Below are 17,690 nucleotides of genomic sequence, written 5' to 3'. Positions count from 1 at the left end.
ATTTATATTTATACAAAGGAACTAATTTAATTTATGAAATTATTCTTCATATCACAATTTTAATTTTTCATCAAACCTTATTATTAATTTTGATATTAATGAATAGTTTTTGTGATATGTGTTCCAGTTATTGAAAACACTGATATTTCTTTATGTGTGAACACATTTATAGATAATTTAAATTTGTGTTTTTATATTTGTATTTTTTGTTTTAACTTTTGTATTTTTTAAAATTGTAATTGAGGAAATAGTTTGAATGAATTGTGAGAGCTCTTGTTTATAAATATAGATGCTAACTAGATGGCTTTTCTCACAAATATAATTTTTTGTTTGTTATATTTTAATCATGACTGCTGGATAATCCATTGATACATTCTTTGTTTCACTCTGTATTTGTATTACTTCATACTGCTTAATAAGTCTTGTTACTTCATGGGCCTGTAGAAACAAATACAATTAATGAATTATTTTCCATATAACAAAAAAATTATTCTTTTATAATTTTTTTTTACTGTGATAATACTCATTTTGTATTATGAAAAAATTTTAACAATAAGAAATAATTATTACTTTACTAGCATGGAAAAATTTGCACGAGTATAAAGTATTTTTATTTACATGCATTTATATTTTCAGCTTGGAAAAAATACAAATGCATTCAAGAAAATATAGAAATTTTATATTATTCTTTTACATTAGACAGCATGTTATAATTTAATGTAATGAAATGTAAGAACCTAACTATATAAGCATAGATAGATAATCATTTGATTTTTATATAATCTATCTTATATACATATATAATTAGATACAATCTAATCCCTTTATTGCATTATTTTTTTGACTAAAATTTAAAAGAAATTCTTACATGATCAATTTGGAGTCGTATAATTTTCTGGATAGTTTCATCTCCAAAAACTACATCTGCATAAGTTGTTCCTTGCAGCTCAACTATATTGCTTGGTGTACAGATAGCAGAAAAACTGAATCTCCACAATGTCTCCTATAAAGTGGGTTTGTTTTTAAAGTAATTGTTTAAAAAACATTTTTGATTATGTCTAGTTAAATTATTTTTATTCGTACATTTTTGCATACTGAATAATTTAGTAATAAACTTTTAAATATAATTTTTTTAAAAAAAATTTATATTTATTGGAAACAAGTTTAAAAAAACTGTATTTATATTAATACAGATTTCATTGATAATTAAGTCAGCTTATAGAAAATATTTATTCTAAAAGTGAAATTTTTAATAATTATTATATCATTAATTTCAATGTTACCTTGATAATACTAAAATGAATAAGTTTCATAAAAGAGCACTAGAATGATTGTGATACTCTTGTATTAGAAATTGTTAAATTTTTAATTATATAAGTGCTGACCAAAAATATTGTTTCCCTTTTTTTTTATTATGGTAAAAATACTGATTTATAGCATTAATTAACAGTAATATAATTCATGTAAAAAGTTTTGAACACTTTCTTCTGTGACATTAATATGTTAGTATTTTGTCCAAAATTACTTAAACATTTATGTCACTGTTGTATTTATTAAAGATTGGCTGCTATCAGTAATATTGCAGTGAATGAAAAGTATTCTTATTATAAGTGTGAATGTTAAGGAATTTTTTTTTATTTATTTATTATTTTTTTTCTGAAATTTCCAGTTACCATGCGAGAATTTGAATTTGTAATATGACAATAGCTTACTCCTTACATCTTTTATTTGAAAGTTTGATTTTAGATTTTGGTTTGTGTTGAAATATTTGAAACTATCAAGTATTTTCTTAAAATTAATTATGATTTTAATAATTCATATTATAATGTATTTCTTCTTTATATATATATGTATTATTTATATACTTACATGGGATTGGATGTCTAAAACATTTGCTCCCGTTTTATTTATTGCAAGTATCGATTCTTCTTCATTATTATCTTCTAACATCTAAAAAATTTTGAGAATTTATTAAATCTTATAATTAAATCTACTAAATAAATATGAAATATTATAATTAGTAAATTGAATGGCATAATACCAACCTTTATTCCAAAAAAACATGAGCCAAAGAGTGGCCATTTCTGCAATATTTCTGAAATTATACAGAATAAACATGATAATGCAATTAGTATTTACTGTTCATTATTGTTATAAATACAATCATGGTTATCGATAAGAAAATATTTTAGTAATTTTTCTCTGAGTTCAAATAAATTACAATATGCAAAAGTATGTTTGATTTTTCTTATTTGTTGTTATTGCATTTCTTTTACAACAAATGAGAAATTGCATTTTTATTACTACCGATATATATCAGTAAAAACGTAATTTTTAAAAATAACCGACACTATTTTTTCAAATAAAAAGAATGATTTGAAATTTTAAAAAAGGATTACAATAAAATAATTAAAAGATTAATAAATTTACTACTTTAATTACCAAATTTTATTAACATTAGACTTAATTTCACTTTAATTACAAGTATCTCACCCAAACATTGTGCTTTTGCTTCTGTTGCATTCAGTGGAATTATGTCATCCCACAGTCGAGAAATATAATTCATACTGGATTCTGTGTTCTTGCTGAATGTTTCCAGGGTTGTTTTGGGAAGCAAGCTTAGCATATCTTTTCTGTAATAAATGCATTAAAAACTGAATTATTTTCTTAATCATATTTTTATAATTCCTGAGAAATCATATTAGTCTAATTTAATTCATTTCTTTTATTAGGATATAAGTAAGATAAACATATTGAATAAATAGAAATTGCTTAATGTAGAAATTGTATTTAATGTATTGCAATTCTTAATTAAACCTAATGAATAAATTTTACTTTTGTAACAATATTTTCATTTATGCTATCCTAGAAATATTAGATCCTATGGTTTTTTTAAAACTTTATTTTGATTTATTTTTTATTCCACTTTTAATAGTACAATAATACATTAAAAATATTCAGTATCATGAAGGTCTATGCATCCAAACAAAAGTCGTTGCTGCATTGGCAGTAGCCAATGCAGCAACATTATTGATGTATAATTCTTCTATTCTTGATATTCATTATGTTCTCCATTGAAATATTTAATGATCTGCCATAAAAACTTGTGTTCAAACTAAATTATGTAAAAAAATACTTCTCGCTTTTCATTTAAGAATGCATAATAAAGAAAATGATATCATTTTCAAAAGCTGCATATTATGAAAGACTTCTTGCCGGAGTTCAGTAAATAAATTTCCTAGCTGCTTTTTTTAATATTAATTACTGTTGTTTTAATAACTGACATTATTTGCAGTACTCACTCAGTAGGTGAAATATTGCTTCCTCTGGCTTTATGGAGAAGTACCGTAATTCGTAATAATTCTTCCTGAAGGAGAAAAAGTGAATATTTGTCATCAGTATTTTTAAAGTAGTAAAATTCTGCAGATTGCTGCTTTAATATTTCAGTAACTTACAGGATAATATTTTAATGTTTTCTGCCATGCAAAAGAAACTAAGAGATATTTCCCTCACTGAATAATGATAACATTTAAGATTGATGATGTTTGGGCTCCACTAAGTGAGTAATGCTTTTCTATCATCTCTTAGTAGCAATTAACACTTATGATTAATTGTTGACAAAACTCTTATTATTATTATTATTATTATTGCAGTTGTCAAAATGTATTCTGATTTTGAATTGGTAAGATGATCAGTTAGCAAAATATGTGCTGTTCTAATAGAAAAGAAAAATTAATTTAATTTTTATTTATGGTGTTAAATGGAATATTAACTTACTACGTTCTATTTTATAATATTGCAATTTATTGTGTTTTAATTTTTAATCAGGCAGTTAAAATATTTTTTAAATTACAATAAGACTGAATATTTAACGTTGTATTAACAGCATTTTAATGACATGCAAATTGGCCACATTTCAATCTTATATCAAATTTCTTGTATGAAAATAGTTAAATGCATCCTAAAATATACATTGAATTTTCAATTCAATAGTAGAGATATAATAGTTAAAAAATATTTTTGCTTCCTTTTAAACTTATATTATCTAATATGTATTATTATTATATTTTAGTCTTTGTAAGGACAGAAATTTTAGATCAATGAAAAAAGGATTGATTGCAATTTCTTTCATACTCTAAAACCTTTCTATTTTGAAATATTTCTGTTTTTTCAGTACATTTTATAAAATGCTAAAATATTTAATCTTGTAAGGATATTTCTTTTCTACATTGATTTTCTTTGAGTAATGAATTATACCCACCTGTGTCTCTTGTGAAATTTTTACATGATGGGAAGGTAAAATTAGTAGATAACCTTCTAAATAATCTGGTACAATTTGATGAAAAATAATATCTATATATAATTCAGAATCTAATCTTAATGGGAAATTCCACACAGAACGGCAAAACACAAGATAGTAAATATTTTCGTTCTTTTCTAGTTCTGCAACTAGATCAAGAATATATTCATCTCTCTCTAGTGGCATTGTGTATTGATCTGTGAAAGAAAAAAAATCATATTATTGAAAATGATTACTTAAACTTTAAGATGTTGATTATAATTATCTATATAAATCATGTGCTTCATTTTTTGCTATAGCTTTAAAAATGTAATTATACAATTATGTTTCATATGATATAATATAGCTTTTTACCTCATCTTGTATACATGCTTATTACATTTTCTTAATTTTTGGGTGTTTACAAAACTAAATTTATGAGGAAAAAAATTACTAATAAATAAGAAATAAAAAACAATATGTGCATTGTAATGAATATCATTTCAAAATGAATAGATCTAATTACATCTGTGATATGAATATACTGAATTTAAATAATGCATATGAGCTATGTAACATAAGAGCCAATATAATAGATACAAAATAATAAAAGGCCAAATGAAAAACTTATAAGGAGGTATATCTTCAATATGCATAATCAATTATTCAATACAATGTTATTTTTAAATATCTATATAATGTTGGTGAATAGATTGAAGTACTTGTGTAGTGAAACAGATTGCTATTTATATACAACATAATAATACAATTCATACTATAATAATATATATAAATTGTTCTATAATAACATTGCTTGAAAGACTAAATGAAACATTTGAGACGACATTTCCAACTTGCCCAAGGAAGAAAAGTTAATTTCTTTGTAGAAATTTTCAAATTGAAAGATTGTAGTTCAGCAGTACTCATGACACTGTTTCTGAAATTTTTTGCAATTTTTTCATAATATCAAGAATCCAAAATAGTCAGTATTTTAGAAATTTATATAATGCTTTCCCTATGTTAAATTTGTAAGCAGCATAAGTACTTATTTTTTTTAATGGATGTGAACAGTTTTGTTGGAAAAACAAAAATCTTTTTTTTTCCTAGATGCGCCCTCTAGGCCAAAAGGAGCTCATGGAAATTTCAATATTTTTATAATTATTACTATTAAAAATAGAAAGACGATTCAATAGAAGTGAATCATGCTTCAAAACTTTTGTGCACAAATTATATAATATACTATATACATATAATATACAAATTATACCTTTAGGAGTGAATAGTTATATCTTTCATCTTCCATTTATTACATTCCCCTCTGTAAGTAGTTTTCTATCTAGTATTTTATTGAAAAACTTTGAACAATTAGATTCCCACGCACCCACTTTCTTTATCTAGTATTTTTAAACTACATGAAATTAAATGCAGAATTGGGCGGGGGGTGTTTGAAATGTTCTTTCCTTGCTATAATGTAGATTAGAGGATTATTCACTCATCGTAATGAGCAACTTTTGCACTCCACTTTGTATCAGAAGTGTATGAAGAATTGTATGCATTTTACCTACCTTAATCTAAAAAGAATTGAATTATTATTGCTTTTTGGATTGCCAAGAATTTTTTTAGTATGCTCTTGTGGCATTTTCATTTAATAAAATTAGGAACCAATTAAAGATGGTATTTAACTGAAAATACATATATTCATTTTTCTTGTACCTCCTTCTACAATGCAATACAGTGAAAACTCCCTGCACTCCACTTCATCCTCAATTCCCATTTTGTGGCTGATGCATCTAACAATGTCTTCCACAACCGTGGATGCTGAGGTTTGAAGAGCTATTTGTAGGCCTCCAGGTAGGAAATAAGTATGCTGTTTGCTTAATTTACCTTCCTAAAAAATTAATTTAAATGCTTATATTATGTATGTTAATAAACAAAGACAAGAAAGAAAATGCCCATAAAAACAATTCATGTAGTAACTAAAAGAGTTAAAATACATTTGAACAACTGTATATTAGTATTTAAAGAAATCCTTAACTGTAATTTAAGTGTTTTGGAAAAAAAAATCCATGCTGTTAAATGTTTTATCATATTTAATTTTTATATTCAATTTTCAATCAAATATTATATTAATTTTTTTTGACATTTTAAAATACACTGCTTATTTACAAGTATTTTATTAAGAGAAATAGATTAATTAAAATTATGCTCATAGAAAACTTTAATTAAAATATAGAAGATAATTCTTCTTTAATAATTCTAGTACATCCCTGCTCCATATTTATGTTAACTGTTAAGGAAGTTTTTGATTGAAAAATGTTCTTCATTTAATACTTAAATTCCCCCATATTAATCACAAATTGATAAATTGAGATTAATTTTTAAAAATAACTTTTTTATAGATATATTTTATTTTTAAGTTCATGCTGTTCAGTCCCAGAAAATGTGTACATACTTTAAATAACTATCAGATAAATAATTAATATTTTATATCAAAATTCAATTAATTGAAATAATTGTAGAATTGCTCATCATAATTGTTCTGGTTTACTAATGTTCATTACTGCAATTTACAAATATTACTTAGAAAATACATGGATATTTAACCTCACTCTTTTTCAGTGGGTCCCTCCCCCCCCCCGTCTTATTTGTTGTAGTAGTTGAGGTTGATTTAAAATCAGATATATTGAGTAAAGAAATTCAGTGAGATTAAGAAAGCTTTTTAAAAAAATTTTTATTATTATTATTATACTTACTGTCATACAGCAAACTTCATTCTCACTTGGAACATTACGTCGTCCTCCATATTTTACTGTTTGTTTAAAATTTGCAATGCATATTTTTGCAGTAGCTGTAAAGAGACAATGTAGAAATTATCGATTCCAGGAAGCATTGTTATTCTTATTGTTGTTATTTTTTAAGCATTCTATGCAAAAATTTATGTTATATGATTGGTGTATTATGTAGTATATGTAGTTTTATAATAAATTATACATGGCAAAGTTATTCTTTTTATTTTCCTTATAAAACAAAAGTATATACATTTTCCATGGATAAGGATTGTTTTTAATGAGTAGCATTTTAACTAGAAGCAAATATGTTTGAGAAGGTGGATGCAATTTTAATATTCCAACAAATAAGCGAAGAAAGATTCTTTACCTTGCTCTATTCTTCTGTCATCTTGTGCTGCTGTGTCTAAATATTTCATGAGATAAGGCATCAAACTTTCGGAACATCGGAAAAAAGCAGCCACAAATGCCAATAGTCTCCAACCACGAATACTACTGTCTCTGTCAAAATTCAAATTTCTATTCATATCATTTACTGGTTATTGGTTATATTAATTTTATTATGTGTATTATAAAGTTTAATACCAGTATATATATTATATTTATATATATATAGTACATGCATTGTGTTATATAATATTACAGTTTGTGTACATATCTAATTTTCAAAATTAAAGTGATGAATAGATATAAAGATAAAAGGATGTTTCCTCTCTTCTTTCTTTTTTTTGAATAACTTCTCTTATATGTGAAATGCAATAATTTTTATGTAATCGCCTTTCTTTAATTGCATTTTTTTTCACTGGAAATTGCTTCAGTTTATTTACAAATTTTGTTATGATTGTAAAACAGGTGAATGTTCAGCAGAAAATTGTATTTTATCATTGAATATTTTTACTGTTCCCATGTTCATTAACAAAACAGCAAAGCTTTAAAATATTTCAATCTTTCTCAGGCTTTTCATTTATAATTTTTATTTACTGTATTTAATTTTCTTACTAGTGAACTGATTTTATTTTTTTAAAGTATTTTAATTGTGTTTGGTAGTATAATTAATGTCTGTGTCAATATAAAAATATTTTTATGGTCCATTTTTTTTTTTTTTTTTTTTTTTTTTTGCATAATATCTTTTAAGTTTGTAAATCTCTTACAAAACTTATTTCCAATGATATCTATTTATTATCTGGAAGCTTTCTCATTGGTTTAGCTTTTTAAATAATGGCAAATCTGAAAGTAGCATAAAAGACAGAGGGAACATTAATAATGAAAGCTTATTATTATTGGCTTATTAATTTTTTATGAACAAAAAATTATTTGATTTCAGATATTGTTTTCATAAAAAAAATTAGAATGAGAGAATATTAATGGTGTTTTAACATTCACACACATTTTTATTTGAAGAAATAAAATAGTACCTCAATTGTTTTTCTTTGTGCTGAAACTTCCTTGAAAAAAGTTTGAATTATTCTTGTCTTAGAAATATAGTATATTTTTATGAAAGAAATGTGTATATATTTGCCAACTCTATTAATTCTGTCAATTACTTACTGGTTTAAACTTTTATTGTTGGTTGTCTGTTTCATCAGCTGACAGTAAAGCTCATCCCTTAGAGCTGGATGATGATGACAGATCTGAAAATATTTTCAGGTTTATATGATTTTTTTCAGCTTATTAATGTATTGAAAATAATTTATAATGACTGTTTCTGTGCAAAATATTTGCATTTATAAATTTTTAGTTATAAAATATAACTTTAAAAATGTGTGTGTATTTTTTTTTTCTTTTATGTTGATAACTATGTATTTTATTAAATTTTAAACTAATTTTTAATACTTTTTTTATTTGAATAATCAAATTGTTTAAAATAACAAATATACACTAGTTTTTATTAGATTTTTAGAAACGTTTTTAAATTTTGTGTCTCAATTGATGCTTTAATTTGTTAATTATAAATGGAAAAACCCATTAGAATATCATATGTTATTAAATATAAATCTTAAAATTTAAGATAAAACTTAGCTATATTTATCAAATTTAAAATTTCACATAAAATATTTAAATTTTTAATGAATGCATTTATACAATGAGAAAGCAATAACCATTTTATGAATTTAACTGCTGAACATCCTATTAAATTCAAGTTTACTGTTACGAACTGTAACCCGTATACTAGTGAAAAATTTACCTATTTGCAGTCATGTAAGACATTGCATTCTGTGTAAGACTATACTGCAGACACAAGCTGAAAATAATGCAACTGAGTACTGAGAGGGAATGCAACCGAAATCCTTTTTTAAAACTGCAGCACAACACCTTTTTTCTCTCCTGTGTAGATTTTGTGAAAACAACTCTATCTCAAAATGTGTACTTTGGAATTTATTCCACACTGTATAACTGCATTCAGTGATTAAGTAGAACATCTAAAGCTTATATAACTTTAGTTATGAATTAGTTATTTTTTACTTAATTTGGATTATCCTAATTGATTTATTATTTGAACTTCTTTTCATATAAACACAGATTTTGTATCAAGGTACTGCACTTACCACTAAAATATTATAAACACATTCTACTTCCCTCTGATGTAGGCCTAAGGGTAAATCACCCATATATCTCATGATAGCTATTAAAAGGAGAACAATGTTGTTAATTTAATATTGAATTTGTTTTAATGAATGGTGATTTTTTATATTTAAAGTTACAATGTTTACCTGTGAAACTATCAACAGCTAATCTGTTCAAATACTCTGATTCCAATTTGAGTAGTGATGTTACAATTGGAAACTGGAAATTTGAAAAAACAGAATTAGTTATATTTCTTTTTACACACTTTTATTATACTAGATTTGCTTCACATTTGCTTGTAAAGATGGTATCTTGTGATCATTCGTTACCCGTTATGCTATCGTTTTGAAATTTTATTCTGTATGTTGTTCATGATAAATTATTTTAATATTTTCTGAAAAAAATCTTTAGTTAACTTTGATTTTAATTGTTATTCCATATGCATGGTTCCATCTGGTATTGAATTTGAGAAAAAAAAAATGGATATCAAGATTCTATAACATTTATAACGAGGAAAAACTATTAATAGGCCTTAACCTTATATCTATAGTTATTCCATAAACAAATAGAACATAGAATATTTCATAAAAATAGAATATGATTAATTTTATTTAGTATATTAAATAATATTTAGTACTATTTATGATTAAAATAATATTATAATTATAATAAAGTATTGTAATAATATAAAGTATTATAATAATATTATGATACTTTCTTAGTATAGTTCATAAAAGCATATTTTTAAAAGCTGATTTTATTAATCTTATTTGCTTAGAAATTTATTTTTCTGAAGTACAAGCTGCTTTTAGTGATTTAATTATGCAAAATAAATATTGAAAGTATATGTATGGACCATCATGAGCATTTTCTTAAGTTTTCTTGTATTTCAGAAAAACAAGGCATGCAAAAGAAGAAACTAATAAATCAAAACCACTAAACAATAACATTTTGCTGTAAAAATAATATTCTTTAAAACCTGAGCTTCTCTCCTCCTCCTTAAATTGGCAAGGGAAAAAAAAATATTATATGTTTGTTTCGTATATAAAAAACGTGAAAAAAAAGTTTAAACTATTCGCGGAGTCTGTGCCAGTGAATGAAAGTATTTCTGTATCACTAGTTCTCATATATCCATTCTTATGGTATTTAGTACTGTCAACTGTATTGCAAACTTATAATGGAAAAATTGATTCGAAAACCTTTAGTATTTATACGGATCCTCTTAATATTACTGTTAACTATAAATAAATTGAGTTTAGACTGTAGATGTTATAAAAATTTAATAATCGGTGGTAAAGGCGAATTTTAATCTTTTTGAAAACGGAGCATCATATAACTGATTACCTTGTAAAATTTTTTTTTTCCTTTCAATCCAATTTTTATACGATGATTCAAAAAATAATTTTAAATTAATGTGGATAATTTATTCCAGGGTTTTATGTTCATGTTCAGATAATTTGATGCAAAATAAAATTCATTGGTTATAAAGGCACTAAATATCAATTTCAACTTGAAAAAATATGATCTTGCATTAGTTGTTTTCGATTTCAATCTAATAATTAATTTTTTAAGAAAAACTGTATTCATATACGATTAAAGAAATGTGTCTAAAGATTCTTTTCATTATGTAAATAATTAGGATGTCACCATAAGAAAACATGATTTTTCTTATATAACGTATAAGCAAAGCCTCTTACTATCAATCATTTAAAGAAATTTTTCATTTTCTTTCAGGTTTATATTCCAATTACGACCCTTTAATGCTCAAGAGCTGGACGGAGGGTGTCCGACTAATGCAGATAGTTTCTACTCCTCTACATCCTGAAGAAAAGCAGGCGCAGTTTTACCCACACAAATGCAGCTTATGTGGGAAGCGGTTCACACAGAAAGGTTCCCTCAATCGTCACATGGTCACCCACAACAACGAGAGACCTTTCGCCTGTGAATCCTGCCCCAAACGATTCAAGTATCGGAGTGTCCTTACGAGCCACCGGAAACTGCATTTCAAAGACTCGCTACTTCGGTGAAAGAAGCTACTTCACGCTCTGCTCCTCGCTCGCCCAATTTTTGATTCTCCGGAAACTCCTGTGTAGGGGCGGCTTGTTTAATAAAGCTATTGCTGTTATCGAGATGGAACTGGTGGGGATCACGATGAGGTAATCGCTTGATGCACGAGAGGTGCTCTTCAGAAATGAAAAAAACTTCTCAAATATAGCACTGACTATAGATACTACAAACCTGAAATTTCGATCCGATAGAAAGATAAACATAAATCTTCCGCAGCCTGGGTGCATGGGCAAAAAAAGCGGAACGGGCTCTGTTTTTAATTATCAGTAATGTTTGATTTTCATTAATTGCCAACAGTGTTACATTCTATTTGTGAAAGAATACCAGCGAATTATTATGTTCGATAAAAATTACTGATTTATAAAAAAATTTGCAGTTTTATAATAAATTTCTTTGATTTTTTTCCCCGATTTCCTGGAATTCGCTGACGTTTTCTGGTTGGCTGGCTATTCTTCATGTTTATTCTGAGCTTTATTTTGTTACCGTAGTTGGAATCCATCTGAAGAAACCGAAACAAAAGATGATAGGAAGGAATATTTGTTGCGAAACTTACATGCGCCACCCTTTCCATCCGCCCTCCTCAAAAAAAGAAAGGGGAGGGGACCTCAGAAGCCAGTGCTGCACTGGAAAACACGTTGGAAGCGTTGCTTAAATAGAAGTGAAAATATTTCGAATGTGACCCGCCTCCTTAGAAGCAATCATTGAGTTATTTAAAAGTTCGTTTTCCGTTTGGGCAGACTCTGTATGTACTTCATATGAATTTACGTTCGTGTTGTTACTCATCAATACCGTAAGGCAGCACTTGTACGCGACTTAATGTATGTTTTCTGTGTGTCTGTAAAATAATTTAAAGTGTTATAAATGCTAAGGCTGAAAAAATATGGATGATGATTTATGATTTTAATAATGATGAATGTGATTATATGAAATAGATTATATATGATTTTCTATGTATCTAAACTTAGTATTTTGTATTACATTTATGTGACAAAAATGCATGCGAGGGAAAAGAGAATTTTAAAGTCATTTATTGGTTAAGTATATTTGTTTGATAAATCCCATTTTGGATCTTACAAACAAGAAACGAAAGCGTTTATTGGATCCTCTTTTATGCTCAATCATACATCATTTTTAGAATGTCGTGTAAATGACAATTTCACTATATTTTCAGTAAGATTGTGTTACACGAAACAATGTTTAATGGACATGCTGATATAGTATAGATTTTATATTTTTATTTATAATGATATTTTTCTTTTATATTGATTAATTAAATCTAAGAAATTTTGTATGAATTACAAATAAAATCTTTGCCAAAATATTTATCATGTTTTTTTTTTTTAATTTCATGTCATATGCATGTGGTGCCCATTGTTAAATTTATTAATTATTTAAAAAGCATTTTTATTTCCTTTTTTTATTGTTCGATTACAGTTCTTTATAATTTTTTTTCTTTTAGATGATTCTAAAAAACTCTTTCTGCCGAGATGAAGATGGAAAAAAAGACTGCCGGAATGTGTTATTATCTTTTATACGTTCGAAGCGGAACTTTTTCCGCATAAAATCGGATCTGGTAAATAAATATTACAGATCCTGAAAAGTGTAGGAGAAACTAAAAATCGGTGCTATAAAAGTATTTATAGTTTGAATTTAAGAAATAAAGTAAATTAATGGATTTTAAAAATAGGAATTAATTTATTTATTGCATATATTATGTAACGTAACTTTCCATTTAATAAAATGTTGCATTGATTAGTTAATGGTATTTCCCACATTTTGAACCCACACAGTTAGGGGAAATTCATTATTTGCTCCACCTTAACATATTTGTAATATACTGTTATAGAGAACTAATTTTATTTTTTTAAGCAGTAGAATTTTTTGCTGTCTATTTATCTTCAAAATAATGCAATAAATATTTTTTAAAAATGCTCTTTAAAATTTTTTAAAGAAAAAAATTTTTAAATCATTTTACTTACAGAAATTGGTTTCCATTTTTTAAAAATCTTAATTAAATCCATAAAATATTTTCTTAGTTTTTAGTCTCATATCAACAGACAATTTACGGACCCATTTTATGCACTTCTTTTCTACAGGTGATAGAAGTCTTGGTTATTAAAACAGCATTTGATATTCCTTTATTGCGTTTCTAAATTGACAACAGCTTTAGACTCTTCATTGAACAATCTAAAAATCGTTCAAATTACTCCACAGGACAGACTCTAGGACTTAGATTTATGTATTTTTTTACGTATTTACATCTTGATGATTATGAAGTGTTCACGAACACAGTTAAAAAAGCGTTTTCTTAAATTATTAAATAATCGAAATTATATTGTTGTTTTTTTCCTAAAACTTCGTAATGCACTGTTTCACAAAAATCATTTATGTCAAAAGCCAATAATAATTTTTTCATTTTTTTTCGTAGCAACTAGTACAATAGGTTCCTACTACTCGCTTCCTGTTAAAATGTTCTGAAGTCTAATTAATTGGGGAATTCAGTTTTTACAGTCTAACCTTTAATTCGGAAGAAGAAGAAAAAAAAAAAAAAAAGAAAGAAAGAAATTTACATTTCAAAAATATTTTGGTTTCAAGAAATATTTGCTTGTGTGATTTTGTTCCAGATTTAATGGAAGTTCCTCATACTCCTTATTATTTGGATATAATTTTTTGAATTTGAGAAAAGATGGTAAAATAGTATAAAACCGCACACAGTAAAATGCTTTTTAACATAGCATTGCCATACTACACTCTTTGAGACTGGAGATGCTAACTTCCTTTTGTTCTCATTTATAAGAACTGCTATTTAGTATCAAAATTTTTATGCTATTTTTATACTTCGGAAGGCTCTGGATAGGTATTTATTTCAAATTGAATAGTCTGAATACCTAAATCTATGCAAAACCCGTCTGACTTTCCCTTTTCTCCTAGTACTGAACAGATTTCTCTCGGTTCTAATCGAGAAACAAGGACCTAAAGACAAAACCTGTTGCCTTTCTTTTATATAGTGATAAATAATTTTATCACCTTCGATCATTACTTAAGAAAAGTTTTGTAAAATTTCCTCTTGATTAGATGAGTCTAATTTAGACAAATTTTTGTGGTTCCATCTGAGCAGTTTTTAGAATTATGTAAAAAACGTGTAACTTTAACTTTTAATTACTCATGTTCATAGATTAAGGGTAATGCCAGCTCCGATAATAAAAGATTCAGAAACTAAAAAAAAATATTATTTATTCGTAAAACTCATTTATTGGACAAAAACGAAGGTATATGTATAATACCATTCATAAAAACTACGATTTTTGTCTCCTGCTGCTATTACAAAAATATCTCACTCACAAAAACTTTACATAGTTGATATAAAGGTTAATACATTGTATTTTTCCATGGCGATTATATACAGTCCGTACAACGCCTAGGCATGGGCAGTATCAAATTATCTAACTGATCTTGAGGAAGATTACTGCACTCTGCAAATTCCATTACACATTTAAGAGGTGGTTAATGATTGCAACTCGTCACCAAACATATCCCATCTATGCTGTATCGGATTCAAGTCAGGTGAGAATGCTAGCCATTCCATATGGGTTATATCCTCCGATTGAAGGCATTCGTTTACGATGTTTGCACGGTGAGAACGGACGTGGTCATCCATAAATACAAATTCTGCGTTCGTGGCACCCCTAAACAAAGTGTATCTTGTTCCTTGAAACTGTTGTACCAGTGGCTGAAGATAGCTGATGGGATAGGTCTGATGCTGTGCTCCGACTTTTGGCAGTTACTGCCAAATTTCGTTCGTCATTCAGCGTTGTAACTCGAGGGCGACCTGTGCTGTAACGTCTACTGACATTTCCATCATCTTGGAATCGTTACTAAAGCCAAAAGGTGATACTTTGAGGGATACCAAGTTCCTCGAATATTTCCATATGCCAACTTATAATGGTCGATAATACTATCACGTAAAAATTCATCCACATGTGTCCTCTGTAGCCAGAATGTTTGTGAACCATTTTATTTCTTTGCCTGCATTCTTACGCTCTCGTCATTGTGATGTATTATCGGCGGCGTTTGGTGGCATCCTGTAATCTGCATATTATTCTTGAAAATGTATGTGATAATTCCACAGATGAATTTTTATTTTAAAGTTCGATTTCCGTGTGATTCTGAATTACCTTTAATTTATGAACATCAGTATATTTTAAAAAGATTGAAACCAAACAAGTTTCTTTTCAAAGAATGTCGGAGAAATGCTACAGCTTGAGGAGTCTGAGTCATATAAACATTTGTTCTTTAATTATGACCACAAACGCTTTCTCGTAAAAATGATTGCACAAAATGTATTGATATCATTGCAAAATAAGTTGCCTACTTTACGATCCAAAAATTATACGAAATATAACTGAGACCACTCTACCCAAATTATTTTGAGATGTGAAAAATGATCAGATGATGAGGAAAATACTAAAACTATCTTTCAACTCAAAGTGCACCCAAATAAAAAATTTCGAACCAACTTCCCCCTAAATTTTCTAGTATACTCTTTAATAAATAAACTTGTGTATTATTAACTGCAGGCCATTATAGCGGACTATAGTTACGAAAGATCGTATTAGCGTGCAATCGATTTCGAAGATTAATCCCTGGGATGAAGTTAACAAGACAGGACTTCAGGAAAATTTCTTCAGTTCTTCACCAATCATGGTCCTTAGAACCCAAAAAAAAGTTATATTACTATATGTGTGTGTGTAATGATATTTTAAACTCTAATTTAAATTTAATTAATTTCCAAGGTTTTATCTTAATTTAGCCCATAGTAGCTTCATTCCAAAATATTCTCTTATTTTCTGATCCAATTCCACTTTCACTAATTAATTAATTCAAGAGAAGCTTTGTAAAATTGCTGAATCGGTTAAAAGCCTAACTTTCCCATACTCCGCGTGAAGGGCTAGAAAAATATTCAATAAGCACATTCTTTTTTAAAAGATCCCTGTGTTTCCCCTGCCTTGTCGACGTGTGTAGCAAAAATCCCTATCGAAATCTTGATATATTAGCACTGTAAAGAAATATTTTCCCTATCCATATCTCAGGTTATATAATACCAGGAATAAAATGTTCAAGAGTTTTTTCCTCATTTCTTTCTATGTTGTGTGTGTTGCTCGTCGCTTCTGTTTGTAAATAATGCGTGCTTCTCCAAGATAAAATAAAACGATGTCACGAAATCGAAAGTTTCTTCACTGTCTTCGAAATGCATTCTGCTTTACATAAAATAATGCTTGTATATATATATACAGTGTTTTTATAATTAATGTTCGCCTATTCAGAAGGTTTTAAAGCCCTGTTCTATGGCTCTAAACATAATAAAATTTCATTTATATGTAATACAAGTGATGCGCTCTGCGAAAATTAAAAAGAAAAAAAAAATCAAATTGTCTTCAATAAGTGCAGCTGAGCCAATATCTAAAGCAATTTTTGCAACTTTTTTTTTTAAGGAAGATTTATTTTATAATTGGTAAAATTAAATTTCGCTTATTCGGAAAGCTTTTGAGCCGAATCATTGCCTTCAAACAATACAGAAAACAAAGAGATAATTTCACGTGATGAAGTCTGCGTCAACAAAAATAAAACGTATCTCTCGGAAGCGACGGAATAAAGAGCATTATGCATACTCAATGAAACCTCCATTAATTGTATTCACGAATTCCATTCTTAGAACTGTGTTTTCTACTGCATAGCGTGAAATGACCGTTGAGATTGAGCGCATGTGAACCCTAATGCTGTTCTTCCGATCAGAGATCGTCTGAACTTGTCTGTAGACACAAAGTCTTTCAAAAGTCCCCACAGACGAAAATCACATGATATGGTTTCAGGCGATCGTGGTGTCCAAATTATTTGAAAATAACGACTTATTATACGTGTTGCGTGAATGGGAGTTGTAAGAAAATTCGAACTGTTTGAGTTATGTGAGGTGGTGCACCGTCTTGAATAAAAAC

General features: G+C 27.3%; 1 protein-coding gene across 1 annotated transcript in view; it reads right to left on the bottom strand.

The window, feature by feature from the left end:
- Positions 1-250: 250 nt before the first annotated feature.
- LOC129965580 (unconventional myosin-XV-like) overlaps positions 251-17,690 on the bottom strand; it is a 30,468-nt gene continuing 13,028 nt past the window's right edge. Inside the window, exons 5-17 of the mRNA XM_056079598.1 lie at positions 9,777-9,849; positions 9,612-9,688; positions 8,614-8,696; positions 7,436-7,566; positions 7,033-7,127; positions 5,993-6,167; positions 4,262-4,497; positions 3,303-3,367; positions 2,494-2,633; positions 2,046-2,095; positions 1,870-1,950; positions 869-1,003; positions 251-438 (exon numbers count right to left, since the gene is read on the bottom strand). Of these exons, the coding sequence (XP_055935573.1) occupies positions 334-438; positions 869-1,003; positions 1,870-1,950; positions 2,046-2,095; positions 2,494-2,633; positions 3,303-3,367; positions 4,262-4,497; positions 5,993-6,167; positions 7,033-7,127; positions 7,436-7,566; positions 8,614-8,696; positions 9,612-9,688; positions 9,777-9,849 (1,446 nt within the window). The 3' untranslated portion in view covers positions 251-333. The remainder of the gene's footprint in view (positions 439-868; positions 1,004-1,869; positions 1,951-2,045; positions 2,096-2,493; positions 2,634-3,302; positions 3,368-4,261; positions 4,498-5,992; positions 6,168-7,032; positions 7,128-7,435; positions 7,567-8,613; positions 8,697-9,611; positions 9,689-9,776; positions 9,850-17,690) is intronic.

This window comes from Argiope bruennichi, chromosome 4 (assembly GCF_947563725.1).
Source record: "Argiope bruennichi chromosome 4, qqArgBrue1.1, whole genome shotgun sequence".
Taxonomy (NCBI): domain Eukaryota; kingdom Metazoa; phylum Arthropoda; class Arachnida; order Araneae; family Araneidae; genus Argiope; species Argiope bruennichi.
The sequence above is the reverse complement of the archived record's forward strand: the minus strand, read 5'-3'. Positions and strand labels throughout refer to the sequence as shown.